The sequence below is a fragment of the Eschrichtius robustus genome, chromosome 16 (genome assembly GCF_028021215.1).
Source record: "Eschrichtius robustus isolate mEscRob2 chromosome 16, mEscRob2.pri, whole genome shotgun sequence".
NCBI classification, from domain to species: Eukaryota; Metazoa; Chordata; class Mammalia; order Artiodactyla; family Eschrichtiidae; genus Eschrichtius; species Eschrichtius robustus.
Genome location: NC_090839.1, coordinates 42,081,078 through 42,103,678, shown reverse-complemented (window position 1 = coordinate 42,103,678; position 22,601 = coordinate 42,081,078). Strand labels below are relative to the sequence as shown.

General features: G+C 39.4%; 1 protein-coding gene across 7 annotated transcripts in view; it reads left to right on the top strand.

Annotated features, from left to right (window-relative positions):
* TASP1 (taspase 1) overlaps positions 1–22,601 on the top strand; it is a 235,115-nt gene that overhangs the window by 130,470 nt on the left and 82,044 nt on the right. For all 7 annotated transcript variants that reach the window (XR_011076948.1, XM_068565779.1, XM_068565780.1 and 4 more), the window contains one exon: positions 15,919–16,029. Coding sequence is in view for 6 of the 7 variants with exons in the window: in XM_068565779.1 (XP_068421880.1) it covers positions 15,919–16,029 (111 nt within the window). In the remaining variant the exon portion in view is untranslated. The remainder of the gene's footprint in view (positions 1–15,918; positions 16,030–22,601) is intronic.

The following is a 22,601-nucleotide window of genomic DNA, read 5'->3' as shown; positions in this document are numbered from 1 at the left end:
TATTCCATCTCTTTATAAATCTCCTTATGTTTTCTTCTTGTATGTAATAGGTTCCAGGTTTGATAGCCATGGGGACACTGTGAAGACTGAAATCACGTGTGTTCTATCACTTTTAAGGCAGCCCTCTCTTTAATTTCACAAGACAGACTTGAAAACCAGAAGTAACCCAACTCCAAAATTGGCAGTAAATCCTCTGACAGGGAAAAGGTGACATACTGTGTAATAAATTCCTTTGTTGAAAAAGAGATGTTGCAATAGTGGAAACTGAAGTACCAAATGTTTCCTTTTAGATTTGGAAAGGCCTCTCCTCATTACTTATCTGTCCCTGTGGACTTCTAACAGGGGATGTGTTGAAAGATTTTTCAGATGCCCACTCACCGCAGGGGGAGTGAGTGGCAGCATTTATAAGATGACATAAATACTTGAAAATCATCGGTAAGCCTTGGAGATGTGTAGTGTGCCAGGGGTACTGAACGTGAGCTTTTGTTGCTGCCGATCCTGCTCTGGGATGCAGGCCGCCTGGGAATGTGGGTTATTTCTCTCCTGTGATTGCAGCTTCACTCTCCCTCTCTGGGGGTCTTAGTAACAGAACTGAGGTTAGAGTGGTTTAGAAGAAATAAAGTCTCCAGAAGAAGGGAAAGATCTGTGGGATTAGGATTTATACTTCAAAATCCTAATCTCATTTTGAGGTCCGCTGGAGGAATTATATCCTAATCCTCTACCATTTAAACGGTCCATTAAAACCCTACATTAAAAACTTGACACATACGGGCCTTTTAATTTTCGTTTTGTAATAATCTGGCTCATGCCCACCACTGCTGCCACCACTAAATGAGATGAAGATAAAACAATTAAAAATTATCTTGAGATGCAATGAAGCTATATCTTTAAATGTCAGCCAAGAGTTGGTAAGTTTTCATGTTTCTCTGTCCTTATTGCAAATGCTTTTCAGTTTGCCACTTAACCTTTTGGAACTAAAACGTGATTTGACAATATGACTTTATTGGGCTATTATGTTACATATTTTTAATTATCTTAATTTGAAGGCTGCATCTATCACTGATGCTGAAGTGAAAATACCAAATGTGTGACGGAGGGCGGATGAAATAAAACACCTGGAGCATTCTTCACGAACTCAGATATAGGGCAGTGAAGTGTATGGGACCAAATCCCATAATGGGAGACCCTGCCTTGCCCTTTACTATTGTACCTGAAGAGAAAGTATGGTGAATGCAGGAGTGTAACATTGATGTTGGGCATTGAACCTCTTGGGAAAAGAAGATAGGCGTTTATTACGGAAATTGGGAAAAATAACAGAAGGAATGCATAACAAACAAAAATTGTGCATAACCCATAATCCCTGGATAACCACAGTTAAAATGTTTCCTGCCAAACTAAGTGAAATCTTTATCATATTATTTGTTTTGTTCTGATAATAAAAGGTTTACCCATGTGATCATTTTGACCCTAGGTGAGAGCTCAGCTTTCTTGGAAGCAGCAGCTTTCAGAATTGCAAGTCAAAGGCTAAACTCCTCTTTAAATGTATTCTAGGCTCCCAGTGATGATTGTCAGGCTAGCTGGGAATCACCTTGTTCTAACAGAAACAAAATACAGAGAAAAGGATGAGGAGAGACAAGAAAGTGATAGCTAATGGTTTTTCGTAAGGCAGTCATTATCCATTGCAGTATGAAGTGCTTACTCAGTGCCCAACCCCACGCTGAATGTTTTACGACTGTTGTCTCATTTTGTCCTTGTGAGGTAGTTACTACTCCCATTCCCCATTTTCACAGTAGAGGAAACTGAGGCTTAAATAAAGAGTCCCAGACGTACTCAGCCGGATTCAAACATCAGTCTGACTGCCGAATAGAAAATACTAACCCTTACTCTACAGGACTTTATGGCCTTAAGGTAGGGAGAGGTGTGTGTGTGTGTGTGTGTGACAGAGGGAGAGGGAGAAGGAGAGGGAGAGGGAGAGAATGAATGAGAGAATGAGAAAATTGAATACATAGAACACAGAAGGCACGACCCTGCTGCTTAACCCACAATTCTCAGGTTTTTCCTTTAGTAAAGATACAGAAGCTCTTCTGTAATGTAGGCCAGAGTGTTCACTAGAGAGATGATGGCATTGTTGGAAACATCAAGATGAGGAGAAAACAAAGATACTCTATTAACTCTTCTAGTTTCCTCAGAGTTGGCAACTTTTTCTGGATTCTAAACAAACCCACAAATAGGCACTCTAACGATGGCCTCCGGAAGTGGTTTCACATGGCTCAGGGAAGTGGTCGTCCTTTCCGTGGATAAAAGGGGCTCTTAAATATCTAAGACTCCGTTTTCAGGCATCGTAAGGATTTATTTTAATCAAATCAGTCTTATTTATTCAAACAAATTAAAAAGAAATTTGGTTTTTGGTAGAAATTAAACATATCACGAATTTTCCAAAATAACTCAATTAAGATAAAGGTTATCAAGCCAAATAATCTTTTTCATGTCTTCCTGCTAATGGTGTCTGATAAATACATCTACATGAACTTATCAGAAATTGTATTTGACTCAATACAAAGTTGTATGTTTGAATGGAAGAAGTTGTCTTCTTTCAATGTAAAGTTTTCTGAGCCATTTTCTTTCACCAGCAAATGGCTGTCTATATAGATTAAGAATGCATTTGGTACATGTCTCTTTTTGAATTATGGTTTTCTCAGGGTATATGCCCAGTAGTGGGATTGCTGGGTCATATGGTGGTTCTATTTTTAGTTTTTTAAAGAACCTCTATACTGTTTTCCCTAGTGGCTGTATCAATTTACATTCCCACCAACGCATATATGTGGAATCTAAAAAAAAAAAAAAAAAATGGTACTGATGAACCTAGTTGCAGGGCAGGAATAAAGAGGTAGACATAGAGAATGGACTTGAGGACATGGGGTGAGAGGGGGAAGCTGGGGCACAGCAAGAGTAACATTGACATATATACACTACTGAATGTAAAATAGTCAGCTGGTGGGAAGCAGCAGCATAGCACAGGGAGGTCGGCTCGGTGCTTTGCGATGACCTAGAGGGGTGGGATAGGGAGGATGGGAGGGAGGCTCAAGAGGGAGGGGATACGGGGACATGTGCATGCATATGGCTGATTCACTCTGTTGTGCAACAGAAACTAACACAGTATTGTGAAGCAATTATACTCCAATAAAGATCTATTAAAAAAAAAAAAAAGAATGCATTTGGCCCCAAATGTCACTTGGTGGTTGAATGGATAAGCAAAATGTGGTATGTACATACAGTGGAATATTATTCAACCTTAAAAAGGAAGGAAATTCTGAAACATGCTACAATATGGATGAGCCTTGAGGACATTATATTAAGCGAATTAAGTCAGTCACAAAAGGACAAAAGTGTATGATTCCACTTACATGAGATACCTAGAGTAGTCAAATTCATAGAAATGGAAAGTAGAATGGTGGTTGCCAGGGCTAGAGGGCAGGGGGGATGGGGGTGTTGTTGAATGGGTACAGTTTCAGTTTGGGAAGATGAATAAGTTCTGGAGATGGATGGTGGTGATGACTGTACAACAATGCGAGTAAAAATGCCGCTGAATTGTACACTTAAAAAATGATTAAATGGTAAATTTTCTGTTATATATATATTTTACCAAAATAAAGAAAAAAAAAAGAATACATTTGGGCTTAAAAAAGAGAACTCAATTATAGTGGCTTAAACAGATAGATTTTGTTTTCTTTTGTTTTAAATCTCATGTAACAAGAAACCTCGGAGGAGACTGGGGCTGGTCGGGCTACCCAGCAATGCTGTCTGGTACCTGGGTCTGTCCTTTGTCTCCCACCTTCCTCAATGGGTAGGCCTTCCTGCCCATGAATGTCACCCCCTGGTCACAGGATGGCGGCTGCACCTCGTTTAGCTGTGCAGGTGCAGGCATGGGAAGTTGGATTTAGTCAGATGTTGCAGAGACATTTAACGTAGTGCTCCCCGAATATCCATACACTCCTCTGTGTTTCACAGCACCCCCCCCCCCCCCGCCCCCACCCCGTTGCAGTTGCCTGAGACCGTGTGGCTATTTCTGGCCAGTGGACTAGAGTGGAAATGATACGTGTGACTTCCAGGCTAAAGCTGTAAAGTGGCCCTGGGTAGCCCTCTCGTTCTCCTGGAGGGGGACATGATCCAGGAGGTGCAGTTATAGATGATGGAGACTCCATTAGTCTGGGTTTGTTCCTAAGTGACTGTTGGAAGCACATTCCCTGGTGAGCCAGGTACAACTTATAACATTAATGAGAAATTATATTTTTGTTGTGTTAAGCCACTGAGATTTGGGGGTTGTTTGTTGTTGCAGGCTCGTATAGTTATTCTGACTGATACTCCAGCGTGGGCTTTTGCCAGATAAGTTTGATGAAGTGAGCAAAACATGGAGGCTTTCAGGAGTAAGAGAAAGGGTATAAGTTGATGAAGCATGGAATTTTAGTTGGATAAGGAAGGAAGTGAGGATCTAAGGGCAGTGAGGGATAGTTAGAAAGCAGCAGAATTAATGGGATGGCACTTTTTGGTGAGGTAGAGGGAATGTTGGAATTAGAGTAGTCAAGAGATGAGCTGGAAAGATAGGAGGGGTGGGATGACTGCAGCTGAGACTGTGGAGAAGTTAATGTTATTGATTATGGCAGAATCGTGGGAGTGAACTTACAAGGCAGTGTGGATAATTTGAAGAGAGGATTTCAGAAAATCCAGAAGCTAAGGTATTGGGTAATACCTAATATTTTAATATCTAGTAGGTATTAAAATCAGCAAGAATTATGACAAGGTATAGTGTTGCGCAGAGTAGAAGTAAGCTGGGAGCTTAAATCTCAAAGAAATGAGTTTGTAAGTCTGAAACTGTTTCTATTCACCCTCACTCCACAATGGTAGTTTAACTGATTCTAGGTTGACAGGTTTTTTTTCTGTTTGTTTATTGCCTTAGCATCTTTAAGATATTAGCCTTCTGGCCTCTTCTGTTGCTTGGGAATATGTAACTTACCAGTTAAATTTTTAAATTAAAAAAAATTTTTTTGGAGATCACCTTTTTCTTTGTGATTAGTTTTTTTTTATTTTTTATTTTTTTATGTTTTATTTATTGCTTTAATACAAGTGCCTAGAACAAGTACCTGGCATAGAGAAGATGCCATTAGTGGCTTTGGGGATTCCTGTTTCCTCCTCTTTTTGGGGACTTAAGGAGTGGGGGAGGGGTGCATAGTCCCTGGTGCCATCTGCTCACACTGACACCCACGGCCATGGCAGTCACTTGGACTGGGCTTTGAACATCAGCCGGGCAGGGTGCTGCGGAGGTGTCCCTAGGTCCCAGCTGTATGACTCCTTCAGGTCTGGAGGGCCCCTCTGTGACTTCCCCACTTCTTTCGGGGACACAGAAATCATTTGGTTGCTCCCATGCATGAGAGGGCACAGCAACTCTTCAAGGCTGCCCATATGCCCAGGTGCTTGCTGAGACTCTCCTTACTGGGCTCTCTCTTTTTTTAACATCTTTATTGGAGTATAATTGCTTTACAGTGGTGTGTTACTTTCTGCTTTATAACAAAGTGAATCAGCTATACATATACATATATCCCCATATCTCCTCCCTCTTGCGTCTCCCTCCCACCCTCCCTACCCCACCCCTCTAGGTGGTCACAAAGCACCGAGCTGATCTCCCTGTGCTATGTGGCTGATTCCCACTAGCTATCTACTTTACATTTGGTAGCGTATATATGTCCATGCCACTCTCTCACTTCATCCCAGCTTACCCTTCCCCTCCCCGTGTCCTCAAGTCCATTCTCTACGTCTGCGTCTTTATTCCTGTCCTGCCCCTAGGTTTGTCAGAACCATTTTTTTTTTTTTTTTTTTTAGATTCCATATATATGTGTTAACATACGATACTTGCTTTTCTCTTTCTGACTTACTTCACTCTGTATGACAGACTCTAGGTCCATCCACCTCACTACAAATAACTCAATTTCATTTCTTTTTATGGCTGAGTAATATTCCATTGTATATATGTGCCACATCTTCTTCATCTATTCATCTGTCGATGGACACTTAGGTTGCTTCCATGTCCTGGCTATTGTAAATAGAGCTGCAGTGAACATTGTGGTACATGACACTTTTTGAATTATGGTTTTTGCAGGGTATATGCCTGGTAGTGGGATTGCTGGGTCATATGGTAGTTCTGTTTTTAGTTTTTTAAGGAACCTCCATACTGTTCTCCATAGTGGCTGTATCAATTTACATTCCCACCAACAGTGGAAGAGGGTTCCCTTTTCTCCACACCCTCTCCAGCATGTATTGTTTGTAGATTTTTTGATGATGGCCATTCTGACTGGTGTGAGGTGATACCTCATTGTAGGTTTGATTTGCATTTCTCTAATGATTAGTGATGTTGAGTATCCTTTCATGTGTTTGTTGGCAATCTGTATATCTTCTTTGGAGAAATATCTGTTTAGGTCTTCTGCCCAATTTTGGATTGCATTGTTTGTTTTTTTGATATTGAGCTGCATGAGCTGCTTGTTAATTTTGGAGATTAATCCTTTGTCAGTTGCTTCGTTTGCAAAGATTTTCTCCCATTCTGAGGGTTGTCTTTTCATCTTGCTTATGGTTTCCTTTGCTGTGCAAAAGCTTTTAAGTTTCATTAGGTCCCATTTGTTTATTTTTGTTTTTATTTCCATTTCTCTAGGAGGTGGGTCAAAAAGGATCTTGCTGGGATTTATGTCATAGAGTGTTCTGCCTATGTTTTCCTCTAAGAGTTTGATAGTGTCTGGCCTTACATTTAGGTCTTTAATCCATTTTGAGTTTTATTTTTGTGTATGGTGTTAAGGAGTGTTCTAATTTCATTCTTTTACGTGTAGCTGTCCAATTTTCCCAGCACCACTTATTGAAGAGGCTGTCTTTTCTCCATTGTATATTCTTGCCTCCTTTATCAAAAATAAAGTGACCATATGTGTGTGGGTTTATCTCTGGGCTTTCTATCCTGTTCCATTGATCTGTATTTCTGTTTTTGTGCCAGTACCATACTGTCTTGATGTAGATTTGTAGTATAGTCTGAAGGCCAGGAGCCTGATTCCTCCAGCTCTGTTTTTCTTTCTCAAGATTGCTTTGGCTATTCGGGGTCTTTTGTGTTTCCATACAAATTGTGAAATATTTTGTTCTAGTTCCGTGAAAAATGCCATTGGTAGTTTGACAGGGATTGCACTGAATCTGTAGATTGCTTTGGGCAGTATAGTCATTTTCACAATGTTGATTCTTCCAATCCAAGAACATGGTATATCTCTCCATCTGTTTGTATCATCTTTAATTTCTTTCATCAGTGTCTTCTAGTTTTCTGCATACAGGTCTTTTGCCTCCTTAGGTGGATTTATTCCTAGGTATTTTATTCTTTTTGTTGCAATGGTAAATGGGAGTGTTTCCTTAATTTCTCTTTCAGATTTTTCATCATTAGTGTATAAGAATGCAAGAGATTTCTGTGCATTAATTTTGTATCCCGCTACTTTACGAAATTCATTGATTAGCTCTAGCAGTTTTCTGGTGGAATCTTTAGGATTCTCTATGTATAGTATCATGTCATCTGCAAACAGTGATAGCTTTACTTCTTCGTCTCTGGTTTGGATTCCTTTTATTTCTTTTCTTCTCTGATTGCTGTGGCTGAAACTTCCAAAACTATGTTGAATAAGAGTGGTGAGAGTGGACAAGCTTGTCTTGTTCCTGATCTTAGATGAAATGGTTTCAGTTTTTCACCATTGAGAACAATGTTGGCTGTGTGTTTGTCATATATGGCCTTTATTATGTTGAAGTAAGTTCCCTCTATGCCTACTTTCTGGAGGGTTTTTATCATAAATGGGTGTTGAATTTTGTCGAAAGCTTTTTCTGCATCTATTGAGATGATCATATGGTTTTTCTTCTTCAATTTGTTAAAATGGTGTATCACATGGATAGATTTGCATATATTGAAGAATCGTTGCATTCCTGGGATAAATCCCACTTGATCATGGTGTATGATCCTTTAATGTGCTCTTGGATTCTGTTTGCTAGTATTTTGTTGAGGATTTTTGCATCTATGTTCATCAGTGATATTGGCCTGTAGTTTTCTTTTTTTTGTGACATCTTTGTCTGGTTCTGGTATCAGGGTGATGGTGGCCTTGCAGAATGAGTTTGGGAGTGTTCCTTCCTCTGCTATATTTTGGAAGAATTTGAGAGGGATAGGTGTTAGCTCTTCTCTAAATGTTTGATAGAATTCACCTGTGAAGCCATCTGGTCCTGGGCTTTTGTTTGTTAGAAGGTTTTTAATCACAGTCTCAATTTCAGTGCTTGTGATTGGTCTGTTTATATTTTCTATTTCTTCCTGGTTCAGTGTCGGAAGGTTGTGCTTTTCTAAGAATTTGTCCTTTTCTTCCAAGTTGTCCATTTTATTGGCATATAGTTGCTTATAGTAATCTCTCATGATCCTTTGTATTTCTGCAGTGTCAGTTGTTACTTCTCCTTTTTCATTTATAATTCTATTGATTTGAGTCTTCTCCCTGTTTTTCTTGATGAGTCTGGCTAATGGTTTATCAATTTTGTTTATCTTCTCAAAGAACCAGCTTTTAGTTTTATTGATCTTTGCTATTGTTTCCTTCATTTCTTTTTCATTTACTTCTGATCTGATCTTTATGATTTCTTTCCTTCTGCTAACTTTGGGGTTTGTTTGTTCTTCTTTCTCTAATTGCTTTAAGTGTAAGGTTAGGTTGTTTATTTGAGATTTTTCTTGTTTCTTGAGGTAGGATTGTATTGCTATAAACTTCCCTCTTAGAACTGCTTTTGCTGCATCCCATAGGTTTTGGGTCGTCGTGTTTTCATTGTCATTTGTTTCTAGGTATTTTTTGATTTCCTCTTTGATTTCTTCAGTGATCTCTTGGTTATTTAGTAGTGTATTGTTTAGCCTCCATGTGTTAGTATTTTTTTACAGATTTTTTCCTGTAATTGATATCTAGTCTCATAGCGTTGTGGTCAGAAAAGATACTTGATACGATTTAATTTTCTTAAATTTACCAAGGCTTGATCTGTGACCCAAGGTATGATCTATCCTGGAGAATGTTCCATGAGCACTTGAGAAGAAAGTGTAATCTGCTGTTTTTGGATGGAATGTCCTATCAGTATCAATTAAGTCCATTGTGATTAGTTTTTAATATTTTCTCTTTGTCTTTCTTCTGGCATTTTTCACTATGGGTACCTAAGGATAGATTTGTTTTTATTTACTTTTTCTGGAACTCTGTATGCATCTTCAATTTAAGGATTTCCTTATAGCTTAAATTCTGGAAACTTATTTATTATTTCTTCAAAGATTAGTGCCCCCTCCCCCATTCTTTCTCTTCTCTTTCAAAATGCCTATTAGTATGTTGGATCTTCTCATTTTATACTTTAGGTTTCTTAACTCCTCATTTTCCTTCTCTTTATCATTCTAGGCTGCTTTTAAGTTTTTTCCCATGGATATATATTCTAATTCTCCCTCTTGCATTGAGTTTTAATCAAATTTTTTTTAAACATCTTTATTGGAGTTTATTAATTGCTTTACAATGGTGTGTTAGTTTCTGCTGTATAACAAAGTGAACTAGCTATAGCTATACACATATCCCCATATCCCCTCCCTCTTTCGTCTCCCTCCCACCCTCCCTATCCCACCCCTCTAGGGGGACACAGGGCACAAAGCTGATCTCCCTGTGCTATGCAGCTGCTTAATTTGAAAACTTTTATTTGATTCCTTGAAAAATCTGTACACCCCTCCCAACCCCTGGCTCCCAGATTGCCCTGTTTTTTAAAATGTTGATTTCCTTTTTTATCTTTGTACTACAGATTGTTCTATTACAAGCCTGGTCAAACTATGATCTGTGGGCCAAATCTGACCCATGGCCTATATTTGCATGCCCAATGAACTAAGAATGATTTTTAATTTTTTAAAGTGTTCTTACAAAAATAAAAGGATGTTTGACAGAGATCATATGTAGCCTGCAAAGCCAAAACTGTTTACTTATCTTTTTTTTTCTTTCTTTTTTTTTTTTTTTTTTTTACAGAAAATGTTTGTCAGTCTCTGTTCTATTACCACCACTTCTTGGTTTGGTAATCCCTCTGTTTTTTGCATCTGCCCATTCTGTCTTATAAGTGTGTGTGTGTGTGTTTTGTCATTTTTTATTGTGAATTCATCTTTTTTTTTTTTAAATTTATTTATTTATTTATTTTTGGATGTGTTGGGTCTTAGTTTCTGTGCAAGGGCTTTCTCCAGTTGCGGAGAGCGGGGGCCACTCTTCTTCGCGGTGCACGGGCCTCTCACTGTCGCGGCCTCTCCCGTTGCGGAGCACAGGCTCCAGACACGCAGGCTCAGTAGTTGTGGCTCATGGGCCTAGCCGCTCCGCGGCATGTGGGATCTTCCCAGACCGGGACACGAACCTGTGTCCCCTGCATTGGCAGGCGGATTCCTAACCACTGCGCCACCAGGGAAGCCCTGTGAATTCATCTTTAGTGTGGGTTGTGAAAGGTTGAGGATCCACACAAGAGAGGAAATGTATTATAATTTTTTTCCTGATAATATGGGTTTTTTGTATACAGTCTGGTAACCACTGCCGCAATCACTACATAGAACATTTCCATCACCTCAAAACATTCTTTTGTTCCCTTTCACAATCAATTCCCCAGCCCCAGCCCCTAGCAATCACTGATCTGCTTTCTCCTGTTAGAGTTTTGACTTCCCTAAGTTTTCATGTAATGTAGTTATAGAGTGAGTGCTATTCTGTGTCTGGCTTCTTTCACTCAACATAATGATTTTCTGATATTCGCCCATGTTGTTGTGTTTATCAGTAGATTTTCCTTTTCATTGCTGAGTACTATTTTAACATATGAATATATTATAACTTGTTTATCCTTTCACCTGCTGATGGGCATTTGTGTTGTTTGTAAATTTTGGCTATTGAGAACAAAGCTGCTATGAAAATTCAAGTGCAAAACTTATATTTTTCTTGGATAAAGTACCTAGGAATGAGGAACTATGGTTTTAGTAGTAAGAAATATTTATCTTTCCTATGTCAATTACCCTGGAAAAAATGAAAAATACAAACATTTCTTAGTCATATTTCATAATAAAATTTATCAGCACACCTGTTGTAAGACAGTTGAACTCATACATTTTCCACCTCTGAAGAGTCACACACTATCATACATTCAACGTATTCCAAGATAATGCTTACTAACATGTAGGAAGGTACTGTTGCTTACAAACTTCAATATATTATGAATAAAATGCATTCATATTATATATGAACAAAGAAGTCTTATTGAGAACTCTGTTGTGATATTCTCTTTAGAGCAAAGGTAAGAGTTGCAAAATCTCTAATTTTAAAAGAGGATGATTTCAGTTAGTCCACCTTCAGTGAAATATATTTATAAACTGCCTACATGCTTCTTACACGAGTTATGTCTGCTTTAATTAAGGAAGGAAAATGTTCCTCATTTCCCAAGTGAGAAACATTTCTTAAAATCACAACATCCCCAGGGTTGTTCTTAGTCTAAACCTCCATATAGAAATGTCTGGAATAGAAATTTTTAAATATCAGAATCCAAGTGTGTAAGTTTTCACATTCAAAAGTGCAGAGAATCTCAACATCAACAAAGTATATTTCTACAAAAATCAAAATTACAACTTATATATCCCTTATTTAAATAACAGTGATGTCACTTTAGAGTTAACTGTAGGTAATCACTGGATTGTAATGCATGCAGAGATTAAGAAAATTTCAAGTGTTCCTAAATATCATTATAAAAATGAATATTTTGCATTATGTAAAATTATGATTATTATGATCTCTAGAGAAAGATATATAAAGATTATGAACAAATAAACTTCAATAATGACAAAGTAAAATTTTTACCTTCATTTCCAGTTGCTTTCTAAAATTACTAGTTAGTCTCAACCTCATTGAATTAATGAAAATAAAATGTATCCCATGACAGATTTTTGTGGCAGACCTAATCCTTTAAAAAACATATGAAACAAAAATAGCACGAGAAGTTTCTGGGTACAGATTATAATATTTAGATCCCCTCAACCAATTCTTGGAAACTCAACGTCATTGTTTGTAAATGAGTCATATAAAATGATTCTAAAAGTATAAATGAGTTTACATCGACCAATTGACTCTGACAAGCTGCCACCCCACCACCTACCACAGATAGCATCCAACAGAAGCTTGTGGTGCTTAAAACACATTTCACCACCTGCCAAGGAGGCAGACTCCACGGTGGAGAAGACTGGAGCTGTAAGACACAGGTGACTAAGTGCCACACAGTAGCAGTGGTGCTGGCCAGTGGAGCAGGGGTACGCATTGTGTATCCCCCAGACCCCAAGAAGGCTGCTCTGCCTGCATCAATGCACCCTTGTATGGCACAGAACTTCCAGAATCTTAGCTTCTGTGGAGTTCTCTGAGGGCGAATGCGTGTACTGCCATCAGGCAGTTAGAGGTAGAGACATCAAGGTGCTTTCAATCCTGGATCCTGGAGTGAAGAGGCTAAACTTTGTACCCCGATTGTACAGCAGGTTAAATTCTACATACCGTCCTCTCCGGAGCTGCTGCCACAACTTCTCCTGGTGGGTGAAGAGTCATCACAGTGCTTTTTCACAGGGCGAGTGTAAGAAGGAATGACAGCCTGGGCACAGCTCCACACAAAGCGAAACACCTCCTCCTTGGAGGAAGAGTCAAGGTCATCAAAAAAGATACCCCTAATACCCCTCCGCTCCCCACGATGGGCTATAAAAAAGTCATCGTCACATCATTTTTAAAATTTTGGGTAGAGATCTGCACCATGTTGGTCACAAGCCTCCTTTAGAGTCCCATGAAAATGGACCGCATCCTCTTGGTTCAGGTATGTTGGGGTAAGGTCACATCCACCACCAAACCACCACTGCTTGTTACCTACCAGATCAAGACATGTGATTCTGATGTGGACTTTGAGATGCCAAGGAAATGTATTATAATTCTGATGTCTGGGTATGGGGCATACTGGAGTCTCAGTAATAGGAAACACACTAGCAAAGAGTGAGCTGGGACTGGGCTAAGGTTTGGGATTTGAGGGAGAGACGTGGCCAAGGAGGTTGGCTCTCAGCAGGCTGTGGAAATGTCCAGGGTTTCTGATGAGTCCAGGGTTCTCAGCTAAATCCTCAAGGTTGGTCTGTAGAGCACACAGTCAAGGCACTGGCATCTGGACTGGCCAGAATGGCAGTTAACTGAGTGTTCAGTAGCCAGTCAGGGGTCTAACACCTCTGGGGAGATCTGACAACATGTAGCAGCACCTCTGCCAACTACTGTGTCCTCTGGTTCTAGCACCAAGTAGGTGCTCATAAACAATCTGTTGTGTGAACAGATGGGGAAAGAAAAGTTCATATTTTGGGGACTGATAAGTACCAGGCAGGAGTCTGCTTCCAACCTTTGCCCTAGACTCCTAACCAAATAGGAAGAATCTGGAGAGATACCTCTAGTGGTGGTTTTGTAGATTCCTTTGGGATTTCTACATAAACAATTATATCATCTGCAAATAGGAGCAGTTTTGCCTTTTTCTTTCTGATCTTTATGCCTTCTACTTCCTTTTCTTGACTTAGTGCAATGGCTCGAACCTCCAGTATATTGTTGAATAAAAGCGATAAAAGCAGACATCATTGCCTTGTTCCTGATCTTAGGGAGAAATAATTCAGTCTTTCACCATTAAGTATGAAGTTAACTGTAGGTTTTTTGCAGATGTTCTTTATTTCTAGAAATTAATGATTGAATTTAGAGGCTTGATCAGATTGAGGTGTAATTTTTTTGGTGTGGGGCAAGACTACAAAGGTGTAATTTTATCAAGGGACATGTAATATCTGTTTGTATCTTTTTGTGATATTAGCAGCCATTGACGATTGTTGCCTATAGCAATTATTAAATTATAGGTTACAAACGGTTATATTCTAATTTTGTTAATTTCTTCTTCATTTATTAACTGGGATACTACTATGGAGAAAATTTTCCTTCATAAACCTTCTGGTTACCCTGCTACGCAGTTCCTATAGGAAGGACAGAGAAATGCTTGATTGTTTTCTTTCATTTATCCATTTTCAGAATAGTGAATTGGTTCCATAGCATCTTCCAAAGGTGTTTTTAAAACATAAACTATGAATTCACTGTGTGTTTCAGTCTGTTTAGTCATTCTTATTGGTGATAAATAATTGTGTACTTTTCGAAGTTCTTTTAGAATTTGGTATTTATCACTTTTCCTCTAGGTTTGTAGTTAGGTCTTCATTCTTTGTATAATCCATGTCTTCTGCTAAGATCTGACAATATAAATACACTCTTGCTTGCATGATTAAGGACAAAAGGAAGATGTATTGAAAGACTTATTTCTAATATCTATGAATAAGGAATGGAACTGTTTGCCTCTGAGTCACACTTCCGCTATATGGCAGCATACTCTTAAGAAACCTTGGAATTTTGTGGATAAAACCATAGAAATCAAACTTTTCTTTGACTGGAACCTGCAGAACAAGCTTTGGTGTCAAGGCTCTTATGTTAAAGGTGATATATGTCAGAATAGAAGTCATAATTTTAAGTTTCTTGGAAAAAAAATCAAGCATTGGAAAACCCTATATATTCTTATGTAACTACAGAGGAAAAAATCTTTCTGACACATACTGTGTATTTTTGCTGTAATGTTAACTTCATTAATGTGGTTTAGCTGTTTGCCTTGAGGCATGTGTACATAACCTTCTGAACACCCATTTAGCTTATAATATGCCAGTTTCCTAACAATTATTATTGTTCTAAAGTATAACATTTCACTGTTCAACATCAAATACGTACACAAAGGGAATTAAAGTTTATGGAGTTTCCTGAGCTTACACAGTGTCTCTACATAGTAAGTGTCGAAAATGGTTTCTTTTCTATTAGCTTTATTTTAATTTTTCCCCTGATTATAAAAATAATATTGCAAACATTTAACAAAATAGGGATCACCATAATCCTGCCCACAAAGTAATATATTAAATTGCATACCTAGATGAATATCTAAGTGTAGATACTCACAAAGATCTTGAAGGATATTTACATTTACTTTACCAAAAAATACAGGGAAGTTACTTCTGACAAAACATAGGTGATTTAAAAAAGAAAAAAAACTTTCACAAGTTTTGAACAGTTTGTATTTTTGGCAATGAGTGTATAATGTATGTGTATACATAATATACATATATGTGTGTATACATACATGCATGTGTATATGGGGGGCAGAGGAAGGGAGGGGGGGAAAGGAGGTGTACATATGCAGAGAAAATTTCTGAAATGAATGGCACCAACATGATTTAACAATTACAGATAATATTTTTAAGGGAGATTTGTTGTTAGTGCCTAATGTCTGTCACAGTACATACTAGCCAAACAGAAAATGTGTGTTATATCAGCTTGTGTTGGTTTAAGTTTCATGAATTTAAGAACTTTTGATTAAAATATATTCACTACCATATATAAAATAAATAACCAACAAGGGCCTACTGTATAGAAATTATAAAACAGTTTTTTGTGGTTATCCAGCAGTGGAAATGAAACAGAACCCTAGGTGGTTCCTAGGTAGAGAATCTAAATTCCTGTATTATGTGAATAATTCCTATGAAAAAGGGGTTTCCTTTTATTTTTCTTTGTTTCCTTTTAAGATTAGACATGTGTTTCTTTAGTTTCTGTCAAATCTCTTTACTAAAATTACTAGTTTGCTCGTAGAAATCATTTCATCCCTCACTGAATTATTCTCCAGCATAACTACTTCTTCAGTGGTGCATAAGGGTGTTTTAATGCTAGTAAGACAAGGAGGATGTTTAGTACTGCCTTTCCTCAACCGTTCTTGGTTTCCTTGGCTTTCTAGGATGTGGAGAGCATCTTGTGCGCACCATACTGGCTAGAGAATGTTCACACGCTTTACAAGCTGAAGATGCCCACCAAGCTCTGCTGGAAACTATGCAAAACAAGTTTATCAGTAAGTATAACATTAAGAAAATTACTTCCTTGTAAATAGAGGTTGTTCCTCTGAGCTGTAAGCTTCATGAGTCAGGTGCCACGTTTGTATTGCTAGACCTAGGTCCAGGGTTTAGCATGGACTTAGACCCTAAATTAACATTGGCTGTGAAAAGAAATTCCATCAAAATAGCTACTACTGCATGAAATTTACCATATAACAAATGTAATGCCCAAGTTGTGAGACACTGTCCAGGATTAGAGTCATACACAGTAGAATAAAATTCTACTAAAACAAAATTCAAGGGACAACCTCATTTAAAAGTTTTTCTGTAATACAATTTGACTCTTTTTTAAAAAAAGTTAGTGTTGTATTCATGAATCCAGTGCTGCCACACACAGTTGTCTAGGGTTGAGTTGAAATCTGGCCTGGCTCCATTTGCCAAACCCATATAACCTGATGTGAGGCTGCATCTGCTTGGAGGAAGGGATGGCTTTTTCTAATCTGTAGGAAGATTTTGTGTAGCCTCGCAATGGCCCTGTAGATAACTGTTACTGTGGATTAAAACTATTTGACTCGGGTTTTTCCCATTATTTAACATTGAGTTTACCACTATGGAAAGGCTTGTGAAGTTGTATAAAAAATATAAAATGTAGTTAAAAATAAGTTAGGGGGACTTCCCTGGCGGTCCAGTGGTTAAGACTCCGTGCTCCCAAGGCGGGGAGCACAGGTTCCATCCCTGGTTGGGGAACTCAGATCCCACATGCCACACAGCATGGCCAAAAAATAAAATAAATAAATGAATGAATGAATGAATAAATAAATAAAAAAAATTAAAAAAAAAAAAGAAGCTTCCTCTAACTCCTCCCAGCAACCCTATCCCATAAAAAACAAAAAAACAAACCCCCCCCCCCCCGAAAAAAACAAGTTAGGGTAATAAGCCATGAACATATAAATGAGGGGAAGAGTATCACAGGGTTAATCTGGGGGGTGTCTCCACGTAGAGAATCAAGACAGGATAATATAAGGTGCTAATTATGTGGTGAGGACAACACAGACGAAAGCGTAGGAAGAAATCATCCGAAAAGGATTCATGGATGACGAACTCCTAGAACTAGCCCCAGGAGGCCGGGAAAGGTGGGGAAGAAAGGAGTGTGAGCACAGACATGACAGTGGGGTTAGGCATGGTGAGGGCTCGACACCTGCATGACTCTTACCTGGAGGGAAGTGCTCCTGACCTGCAGCGGGGCTGGATCGGCCAGGTGAGGCCAGGTCCCGAGGGCCTTGAAATCTCTGTATAGGAGTTCATGTTCGATCTGATAGAAAAGAGAGAACCCTTATGTATTCTTAAGTTGATCATAAAATGATGTTTTAGGGGAGGGTTTATAAAGTAGATCTCAGGTTGTCCAAGACCATCTCTAGAGGAGACCGACATTAGGGGCTGGGAATGGTCCAGGCCATGGAGAGGAAATGGTGATTTTGAGGGAGGAGTCCATGGAGAAAGTGGAAATATTGATAGATTTTGCTGCTAGGAGTATGTAGCCCTCTGGGTCCAGTCAGGAGGTAGAAACCATACATTAGGTTAATCAGGAGGAGTTTAATATAAGGAATTGTTAACTATGATGAAAGAGTAACTGGAGGCTGTAAGGAAGCTCTCTGTGGTGCCCTAGAGCTGAGAGCGTCCAGGGAAGGACATGCTTGGGAGGGGCTCAGACCTTGTTGGAGAAGGTGTGGTTCGGCAGGTAGCAGAAAAGTTCACTGGTTTGGCCTGGCTGGGACTGGTCTGGAGTTGCTGGGCAGACAGTAGGCCACCCTCTGGAGTGCAGTGTAGATGGGGAACAGATAATCAGCACCTGGTGGCTGGGTATGCCGTGGGAGCCCGGCATCAAGGGGGCGTGCAGAGGACACAGGACTGCAGGGCACACAGGCCACAGGGCCCCTGCAGAGGGGACGACTGCTCAGTGTGTGACCACCTGGGCCACAAGGGCTGTGTGCAGGCTGTGCAGGGCCTGGCCCAGGGAGCCCTGATGGGCACCTGTGTGTAACCACCGGGGACCTCTGGTTTCCATGTCGAGAGGGCCTAGCCTGCCAGGTCACAGCAGGGCTGCGTCCTGGGCCTGTGTCTGGGGCAGACTTTACCAGATGTCCCACACCTACATTGACTCTTCTCCCCAGCCCATGGTGGACAGTGCAGGAAGGGTGCCTATTGTCACTCTTTTAATGTTCTCTAACTCGGTTTAATGCCTGACTCCTTGCCCTCGTTCTGTTAGTCCTCTCCATGTAAGCCTGGTCTCTTTTTACATGGCACTTTATATTTGTTTTGCTGCCATTTTGTCTTCGTTGGGTGGCATCTGGATTCCAGGGACTTTCTGTGTCACTGTGGAGGGACCATCTGGCTCATGGCCGCCCTCTTCCCTCTGTTGGCTTGTGCTGGGATAGGGCTTGCCCTCCACCTCCCTGTGGGTCACTGGCCTCTCTCCCTGATGAATTCACTATGGTGTCCGTGGTCTTGTTGTAACCTCTGGCTTCTGCAGTACACATATCATCCACTGACAGCAGATGCTAGTGGTAATGGGGTCAGGTGGTCTGAAAAAATAGAATAATAAGGGGATTGTCAAGTCCTCTTGGCCCGAGCATATCAGGCTACTTTTCCACTCTATTCCTAGAGAGCCTTACCGGCCTGAGGGTGGCATGGCAATGGGCAACGTCCCTACCTGGCTTCCTGTTCCTTTAAGTCTCATCTGTTCTTGGATCCTCTGAATCTAGGGCTTTGTCACTGGCTCCTCTTTTTCTTCCATCCTCACCAGCTTGGGAAGAGGAACAGAAACCCATACCAGGAATCAATGCTTTTCTTCTAGTTTTCCCAAAAACGTCAAGGTGTCCAGTCACACCCCTACCCCAGCCCTAGCTTTAGGATACTGGTGGGGACCTGGCTAAGCAAGGGTTGCCCCAAACTATTTGCCAAAATTCAGGCTTTACCTATTTAAAACACTTTTCATCTCAAAGCTGTCTCTACTTAGAATTTATGAAAATCCACTCAAGGATAAAATATAAGTTTTATAATATAAGCATACAACTGATGGGATAGATGGGGCATTCCAGGGATGGGAATAAAACTGAATTACTGGACTTTCCTGGTGGCACAGTGGTTAAGAATCCACCTGCCAATGCAGGGGACACAGGTTTGAGCCCTGGCCCGGGAAGATCCCACATGCTGCGGAGCAACTAAGCCCGTGTGCCACAACTACTGAGCCTGCGCTCTAGAGCTCACGAGCCACAACTGCTGAAGCCCGTGCACCTAGAGCCTGTGCTCCTCAACAATAGAAGCCACTGCAACGAGAAGCCTGCACACCACAACAAAGAGTAGGCCCCACTCGCTGCAACTAGAGAAAGCCTGCACGCAGCAGCAAAGACCCAATGCAGCCAAAAATAAAAAATATAAATAAATACATAAATTTATAAAAAACAAAACAAAACAAAACTGAATTACTTCCTCAGATTTATAAGCATTAGGCCTTTAATACGTAGCATGCCCTCTTAGGAAAGATTTTTAGGGTAGAGAGAGAAAGAAAAACAGATTATAGGCAAGAAATAGCTGGATTTATCTGAAGGAAGAACAGAGTGAATAACTAGGAAAAAAATCTCAATATGAAGAGATTTTGTACAGGTGCTTTCTTCCAGTTATTTGACCTGGGGTCGTGAAAACATAAATAACGGTATGAACTACACGCATGCTGGTAAGGATCGCCTGATGGCACATTGTGAGCTGAGGAACGCATTAGGAACGGACTTCGAGGTCTGCCTTGGGTGATTTTTCAGAAAAAGGTTGATGATGTTCATGTTACTACATCTTCAAATATATCAGAATCAGACTTGGGTCTTCTTGTTCTTTTGTTTTAACAATTACCATCGTGGAATGCTGTTTTTAAGGAAAACCAAATTCTTGGCCTGAACAGCCTGTGTAATTTATGTAATTTGCTATTAGTTGCCCAGCTATACCAGTTTTCACCGGAGGTGAAAACTCGACACTCAGGAGAAATTCACTTCCTGGGAACCCTGTGATGGGTGTGTGATGACGGCACGTGGTAGTTTTCTCCTTGTTGAGAGTGACCTGAACTCTTTACTGTGTCTGAAACCACAGATTCACTAGCTAGTTGGACATCTCCAGATTTGGGTCCATGCTGAGGAGTTCCTGAGCTCCACCCCTTTCTCTTCTGATGCTTTGTTGTCCTCTCCTTTGTATAACTCTCGAAACTCCTCAGAGAGTTGGGCTGTAGTACTTCATTCTTCCACTGGATCCCATGACCTGATGCATATTGAACACTCATCTTGAAAATTCCAGACTCTTGGAAAGGGATCAGAAATTTCAGAACTCATCAACCCTGCTCACTAAATCGTTGAAGAAACTTATTTTGCAATAGTTCAGTGACTTGTCCAAAGTCACCTGGTTAGTCAGTGGGTGTTCATTCTGCAAGGTCACACTGCCCCCCCCCCACCGCCTTTTTAAGCAAAATAAAATGTGAAATACAGAAAAACAGTGTCCTGGGAGTTAAGACAGCTGGGTTCCACTCTTAACTCTGTGTCTGACTCACTGAATCTATCAAGTTACTTAAGTTCTGTTTTGTTTTCTCAAAAAAAAAAAAAAAAAAAGTTAGACAAGAGACAGTTTTTAATTCCTCCACCATGCTAAATTTTATGAATTCTGTACCGTATTACACCTGTAAATATGTGGTTCTTTTTTAATCAGGTGATTTGGGATTGGAAAATAAAAAATTTCTGGGACCACTTGGGAACTATCAAGAAGCATGGATGATATTTACAAAGTGGTTAGAATGAAATAAATTGAATTTACCAGGGACCTGGATGAGAAGCAAGGTCTGGTTCTTTCCTGTTTTAACAGTGATGAAGTTAGTGGTTGGTTTTAGGACAAGCCTCTTTGTTCTCAGTTTCCTCGTGTATAAAATGAGGGGGCCTAGCTCGATGGTCCCCAGAGTCCTTTCTAGGTCCAAAATTCTATTTGGTCCCTGGTTTGTTCACAGGCCAATCTAAACTGTGTGTGTGAATGTACAGTTGTAAAGCAATTTAGTCCTTAGTTGAAACTATAAATTAAAGCTATTAAAGGTGGATCGCAAGTTTCTATTGAGGTGATTTGGTCGAAATCCTTTCTGGTGATGGCTGTGGTAAGCTAGCCACCACTTCCTTGGTTTTGTGGAAAGGCATCACGATACTCTTCCTTTCTTGCTTCCTTTGTTTTTTCTTAAAAAAAAAAAAAGATTTGCATAAATAATATATTTAGAGATTCTCATTGCAGTATATACTTAGAAACATTTTATATAATAATGAGGACGGACTTATTCCAAGACTCCGGTGGTTCTTCAGTCACAGTTCTGGTTTTCCTGCCCAGGCACTGGTTCCTGTGGCGGTTTCTGCTCATGAGGCTCTGCTCTGGTGCTGTGATTCTCTGTATATGACTGTCTTGTCTCTCCAACTGTAGGGGAACTTGTTTACCTTGTGACCTCACTTTTCTGACGGATCTAAGAAGAGTTGTTAATTTTTCAGTTTGTTCAGCTTTTTACTTGTTAGGATAGAGCGGTGACCTCTGAAGTCATTACATGCTGGACCAGAAACCAGAAGTCTCCTCCACAGTCTTTTTCCAATGGTTATTATCACATTAAAATTTTTTTTCTATAATCAAAGATTTGAAAAAATGGTTTCCAGTTTTAATTTGTCTTTTTCTGATGAGTAAATTTTCAAATATAACTTGGCCTTTTATATTAATGTGTGAATTATCTGCTCATAGCTTTAGATCATTTTTCTGTTGTACTGTTTGGGTGATTTTCTTTTAATTGACATTTAACTTTTATTAATGGTAAAATTACCTTAAATAAAATATTCTAAACTGACACAGCAATAACCATTTGTACAGAATTTTAAAATAACCCTGTCTTTTTGAGTGGTGTTATGTTTGATATCTGTGACCTTCTGCAATAATAAGGGATTTTTAAAAAAGTAATTTTACACTATGATTAAATAATTTGTTTTTATGTATTTTTTCTAAAGTAGTCAGCAACTTATTAAAATAAAGATTTTTCCAGTTTTTTTTTGTAGTTTGAAACAAACTCTGAAATTATCTTAAATGTAGGGTTCTTTTAAAAATCTATTTTTGATAAATGAGGCTTTAATGTGATAGAGTAAAATTGAAGGACATTTTGAAGATTAAAATGTTTTTGTTTCCACTTGTTATTACCATTATGCCAAGATCCAGAGCTTTGGTTTGACTTAATGTAGGAAGCATAAAACAGAATAACCAATTTGTGCATTTTTTTTTTAAAAAAACCACTGTTCGTGTAACATACAAAATCCATAAAAATGGGTGCTGTAAAAATAGTTCCTTAATAATACTTCATGCTAACCAGCTGATTATAGACTGAATGCTTAGTTAAGTAAGGAAAAGAAATAAATAGATTTCCTTTTTAGTTGTGCTTTTTAAATTAGACACACACACACACACACACACACACACAGACACACACATATAAGAGCTCTTACAATGATTCAGATGTGACTTTTCCTATTCATGGTTATTTTTGAAC